Here is a 6,275-nt window from a genome sequence, read left to right on the forward strand (position 1 = left end):
ACGTCTCAGATTTCCCTTACAACTTCCCAGAGAAACCTATTCGAATTTGACAGTTCGAAGTACGTCAACTTGACTCAGAATGCGGCACTATTAACTGTTCTAAACACTCAAAAATACAGATGTAGCTCACTGCAACAGTTCAACACTTAAGAAGGTAAGTGATGAGTCGATTCGCAAAACACTTCCGCGTCGTCAAACAAAAGTTGCTACATAGACAAGCTGTTAATTGACTATCGAAGTTACTGAGAGTCTTGTAGTATGGCTTGGGCTGTTGCAGATTTTATCCCAAGATTTCGATGGACATGGGTAGGTGGGATTTCAAAAAACTGAATGACTGATAATAGTAGTCCGATAAATAGTCTTCAGCATCTTTTTATTTTTTATAAATATCAAATATTCTACAAAAAAAACCCTAAAACATACATAGACAAAGAGGTCCACAAATTATGATCTACTGATATGAAACATATCCAATATGTAGTGTTTCGAATACGAGTCTTCTCGTTCTTAACAAGCAACAACCTCGCTGTATTTTACAGAAGCAGACGATGCCCCGATCCGACATACAAGGTACAGTGCTCTCACACCAGAGCAATTTTGGTTTTCCAAATACCTTTCCAGCCTGTTGATAACGACCAAAATACCAGGATTAATTTGTTTGTCTCTTCTTCTGACAGCTTTAGAAGTAGGGGTTATTCGACCTTTACAATAGACGATTCAGAAGATCAGCACACGCAATAGCGAGCGAGTTCCCCAGAGCAGTTTCGAATACAATTTATCGTCAACTGAATGAACAGACTAGATAGGATTTCCCGTTCATGATCAAACGTGGGAAATAAAATCACAAAGTAGTCGATTCGTAAACATTTTGGACTGGTGAGACACTACTAAATCTCCCAAATTCAATCATCCCTGCTCCAGACTGATCTGCTTTCTTTCCAAGTGCTATGATCACTTTCACACTGGGAAATGAGAGCCATATAAATATTTCACTTAATACTATATTGTGCTTTTGAAAATCTTATGAAAACGGCAGCGGCATGCCTATTAGTCGAATCTCTATGTATAATAATTACCACCGAGCAAGCAGGGTGGGTTATTCATTGAATGTTGCTAAATGAGTAGAATCAAGTTCATAGCGCTTTAATAGACAGTTTGTATGTGTAATTGATTTTATTAGGATCAATTCATTTGAATTTCATCTAGTATCTATGCATAAAGACCTTCAGGAATCTTTTAACTTGTTACATCTTCTTCATGATGATACAAACCCAACTAACATCGCTGTACGATTGCTTTAAATTCGACTTTTCACAGCTTGGCATAGTCTGTTGTTGTTAAAGTGTTCCTCGAAATATACACTATTGAAAGCGGGAACAAAAATATGTTTATTACCATCTGTTTATCATAATTGCGAATGATCATAGAACTTAAAAAGTCGAGGAATCGCTCAGCTCATCCGTGAGAAAATATCGGTGTTGTGTCAATGTTTGTTTCGTCGTCGAATAGGCGCTTGACAGTCTTTGTTCATTGCGATTTCGGTCTTGTCACCACTATATGACGATTTTTACCGCAGTATAAGTATATTTGTCTAGTAAAAAGTGTATCTAACGACAAAATGAAAATCTGAACATTTGGTCGTCTATATTAAAACGAAGTGCGAGCCAGGTTAGCCCTGCTGGTAAATATTTCGAACTTCTGGAAGCCTGGAACTTGGAGTTGGAACTCACGGATGATGGAAGTCTGAAACCCGAAACCGAGGCGACAGCCCACGGGCCACAGGGCACAGGCCCACATTAAATAATCATGGCAGCCCACAGGACACAGGTTCACCAGGCCACGGCTCACTGCCCACAGGGTTGCACAGGCCCAAGGCCCACGATGACTCTGGACTTCTAGTCTTGACTCTCGAGTTGTTGACCCCTTTATTTTATAGGAAGGCTGCCATAAATGGACAAAGCTTGGAAATGGCGCCAAAAGTTCATATAATACAAAAATTGTCAACTTTCTATCATCTTGGTCAAAAGTGGTCTTCACGAGAGTTTCGCCATCCATCCCTTTCATATACATTTCAATGCATCGTCTATTTTGCCTCTTGTGCGCTGTGATTCAATATATATTTTACGGGACAAAGAACCAGGTATTCTTATCCGACGGTTGGCCGACTGTCAATTGTGTATCGTAGGACTCACTATAGCTGTTGAGCATCTTAATCCGGCATACCTTGGTGGGCAACACTGTACGATAGTAGTTGTCCAGTCCACAGATATGTTCGGTGCACGACGCCGATCAAGTAGAATAAGAGAGAGAAATGGTAGCTCTACAGTAAATCCGGAATATGAAGAGCTTACACCACGCCCCTGTCGTCAACAACGTCATCCATGTACACGCAACACTCGCGGTATCAAGAAGCATGCAGTCAAGAATAGCCAAGCTGATGCTGCAGCGGAAAACAGGCGTGAACTAGATGCGATGCTTATCGAAGGCCAGTGTAAAAACGAGCGAAAGCCCGTGTTTTTGAAAGAAGGTAGACAGATTATAACGAATATTATGTGGTTGTATCTCAGTGGGTGGGTTTATGTTGGTTTCCATGCCGACATGCGATTCACTCAAATCAACTCATATTCGATCAACTCATATTCGACCTCTGAGATATGGTAAATTTGTATCTTATGATTTGATCTGCATTAAGAAATACTTGAGCATGACTAGTAGGTTACCTTGTAAGGCTGTGATAATTATCAGAAGTTTAGTCTCATGGTTGCAACTGGTTTTCGTGGTTGTGTGGGGTAGTGGTAGTGCATGTGTTCGTAAGTAAGCAAGAAAGTGATAATCATGCTCGAGGAGTATATTTTATATTTTTCTGACACACGACTTGCTATCTTGTAGCTCTATAGATGCCAACCATGCTTAAGGGATATATGTGAACGCACTTAAACGCCAGCCTAGAGCACACTGACAACTTTAATACGAGAACACTGCTTTGTATTGGTGTACAGTAATACGGATGTATCAAGATATCTATATATATGAGCAATCCCCACAAACGAAGGTGGCTAGTGCCAACTTTATCTGTAAGAGGGCCGTCATCTGTCAAACTATTATATGTATATCATCTGATCACAGTATCTCGCTGCCTGAAATCTACATTTGTACACTACTTTTTGCATTCCGAGACGCGTAAACGGAATCCCTAGTCGAGGTGGTTTTGTGGTTATCGTATACAAATGTTAAGGTGTGCTTCCAACTATGACATTTTCTCTATTGCCTTCAATTCATTAATTAGTCTGATAGGAGACCTGTTACAGTAAGGCAACAAATACCATTTCAGTTCTTAGATGACGACTGACGCTCTCGGCTTGGGGGTTTTTTACGCAGTGCGGCACATGATGTTTGGCTTTGGCGACTCCAACAGACCGTTGCACGCATCCTGCAAGCTAATGGAGGAGATCCTGTTTGAATTTATGCAGGATTTGGTATGGTTTCTGTGGTGTACGCTGCTGAAGCAAAACTTGTGTATTCTTGGACTTAGACAACCCCAAATCCATATATGTCGCACAGAAGTACTGCATCGACTTGAATGGCTTAGTCATACTGGGGCAAAAACTTATGCCTTGGTTTCTAAAATTATTTTTGATAAAATGGTGCATCCTGGACAATGATTTCAATATACTAGGCAACGAAAAGCCTCTCAATTTTACAGATTTAAAGTTCGTGTAATTGCACGAGTGTCTAGATTCTTATCGTACAATCTCCGTTTGTCAACAATCTGGAAACGCCTCGTGTATAACAGTTTTAGTATCTGAATCAACTCTTTTACGTATCACACCACAGCTCGCGGATGCACAGAAGGTTTCTACCAACGGCCCGTTCAGAACAGAGGATCTTTGCTTTGTCATTCACAGGGACAAGAAAAAGTTGAACCGTGCTCAGGTACAATCGATTTTACACTGGTAACTTCCAAAATTTGTCACGTCATTGTGTATCTTCGACTTTATTGGTAATGGCGAGATGACATGATCATGTCTTTCAATTTTTGTACTTCGGTCTTTGAAGGCGACCATACTATCTGATTGATATCGCGATTCATTTTCTGAGTTAATTGGCTTCTCAACGTCTCGAAGAATATACATATTCCACAAGAATTTATAGCTCCTAGTTTTAGCTAGAGCACTGCCGGTGCATATGCACAACAACAAATAATAAAATATGTGTCTGAGCATATTTCAGTACAAGATTCCTTCACTATGCGGTAACCTGACTTTAATTGCTCATCTTAACCTCTACAGGAATTACTAGTTGCCGATAAAGAGATCTCGGAGGCGAAGAGGGTCATCTCTCATATCTGATTGCAACTAGATGTATTTATATGAAGATCCCTGTGCAAAAATCTAGCACGGCCAATGAGCCAATAGGGAGCCTGCCTACGTGCGGAGCGCGAACATCATCTGGATCTCACAACGCGATACATAGAGCACAGTACGGCAGGGACGATCCTAATTGCAGCTTTTTGAGCCCATGATGAAAAGTACATCAATGTTGAATTCTCATGAAAGACTACTGTCGACCATTGTAGGCAACGGAGTCGAAATCATCCTACCAGTTGAGGACTTGGGGTACGTGGCCGAATCTGGAGTACAACCTGGAGTACAACGACATATGGGGACAGCGCAACGCCCATATCTTTCGTTCGGAAAAATACGCACCCGCATACATTTACGGTCAAGTGATAAGATCCCGTTATATCTGTAGCTGTTGTGCCATTGTGTTTTCAATGTTCCTAAATTACGTTACTTTGGATAGAATAGAGTTTACTTTGGATAGAATAGAGATGTGTGTGAAACAACACGAAGAGCTCGAACACTAGAGCAGAAAATTGAAGCGGATGCGGAGCAGACTGACCTCGCGCAAGGCAGACACAGCCAAGTCGAGTATAATGTATACGCCGTGATCGTTCTATGATGGAACATGTATATACACAAATGTTGCCGACTAAATGACACCTGTGCCAGTTTTCGATATCAGTCAGTTTTGCTGATCAGTTCTTTATTCACGAGTTGCATACTATGCGATAGGTATTTAAGAGAAAGAACATATCAGATACAACGAAGCCGAAAAACGGATAAGAGACCAGGTCACCAGGATCCACTACAGAGCACAAGTGGTGGCTATAGTAGTAAATATTTACAATTGTCGCAGCTGTGGAACAATACCGCATATATTAAAAAATGCAGATCAGAAGTTGAGAAAAAAATATAAAAATATACAGAATTTCAAAACAAACATATAGTCAGATTGAACCCCTTTTTGTAATGTAACAATAAATAGTGTCAACATCATGTCGTCGATACCTGGCCGAATATAATAATGTAATGTGTTTGTTAAAATAAAATAAAAATTAATGTTCGTAGGCCATTCGTGTTCATCCATTGAATGACCGCACACGTATCGCTAACACGAACACACACACACACACACACACACACGCACAAACACGCACACACACACTAACACGCACAATCAAGACGCAACCATGTTTTCGTCGCTCACGAGATTATGCCTGCCAACATCACGACTAAGTATGACACTCTTAGCAAAGTATACTAAGACCCGTGCATACACATCGTTTGGAAATTCAAACCTGAGATCGCGTCCTTTTCCAGTAACGCTTAGTACGGGGGTAAACTCAGGGACACAAGCTTCCGGTGTTTACTTGCGGAGCATTATTAGAGGTGTTAAAACATCTCCTGGAGCCGCACCAAGGCAGACCAAGTCTAGTGCTGGAGGGGTATGTAGTGAGTGTTCGCTTCATTATTGGTTGTATCAGAACAACAATGCTTTGGTAGTATGGGTCTAGCTTGTCGTCTGCTACAACATGTATGAGATGTTATGTCGTGATATCACTGTGCGGATCAGAGGAGGAGTCCGTTTCCTCTAGCGTACATCGCAAGTTACTTCCGCGTATATACAGCCGACTATGCGCTTCACTTTATTGGGGAGTATATTATGAAAAGCCAGGATATCCTCGTACATCTGGACACACAGTAGTCGATACCGACACCGCCCGCCATGCTATTTGATGGTTATCGCATACACAGTCTGCAATGTACAAGTCAAAATGCGAAATCTATTTAAAGGCACATTTGCAGGCCTCTTTAGCACGGTTTACAGTTCTAAACACAAATAGAAATTCATACGGAGACATACTTTATGTGCACGTGTAAATAATTATATATATATATATCTATATATATATATTAATATATATATATAAA

General features: G+C 40.7%; 1 protein-coding gene across 1 annotated transcript; it reads left to right on the forward strand.

The window, feature by feature from the left end:
* The first annotated feature begins 2,247 nt into the window (after positions 1 to 2,247).
* SARC_08514 (hypothetical protein) lies at positions 2,248 to 5,239 on the forward strand. Its single transcript, XM_014297509.1, has 4 exons — positions 2,248 to 2,527; positions 3,379 to 3,476; positions 3,835 to 3,933; positions 4,290 to 5,239. The coding sequence occupies exons 1-4, from the start codon at positions 2,269 to 2,271 to the stop codon at positions 4,347 to 4,349; spliced, it is 516 nt and encodes a 171-aa protein (XP_014152984.1). The 5' UTR covers positions 2,248 to 2,268; the 3' UTR covers positions 4,350 to 5,239.
* Positions 5,240 to 6,275: the final 1,036 nt, after the last annotated feature.

Source organism: Sphaeroforma arctica, assembly GCF_001186125.1.
Source record: "Sphaeroforma arctica JP610 unplaced genomic scaffold supercont1.772, whole genome shotgun sequence".
Classification (NCBI taxonomy): Eukaryota; class Ichthyosporea; order Ichthyophonida; genus Sphaeroforma; species Sphaeroforma arctica.

Excerpts from the sequence above, each read along its gene's own strand:
- SARC_08514 (XM_014297509.1), top strand. The coding sequence starts at position 2,269 with ATGTTCGGTGCACGACGCCGATCAAGTAGAATAAGAGAGAGAAATGGT. Across the intron at positions 2,528-3,378 it reads GCCCGTGTTTTTGAAAGAAG|TGCGGCACATGATGTTTGGC; the intron begins GTAGACAGATTA and ends TTTTTTACGCAG. Across the intron at positions 3,477-3,834 it reads TTGAATTTATGCAGGATTTG|CTCGCGGATGCACAGAAGGT; the intron begins GTATGGTTTCTG and ends ATCACACCACAG.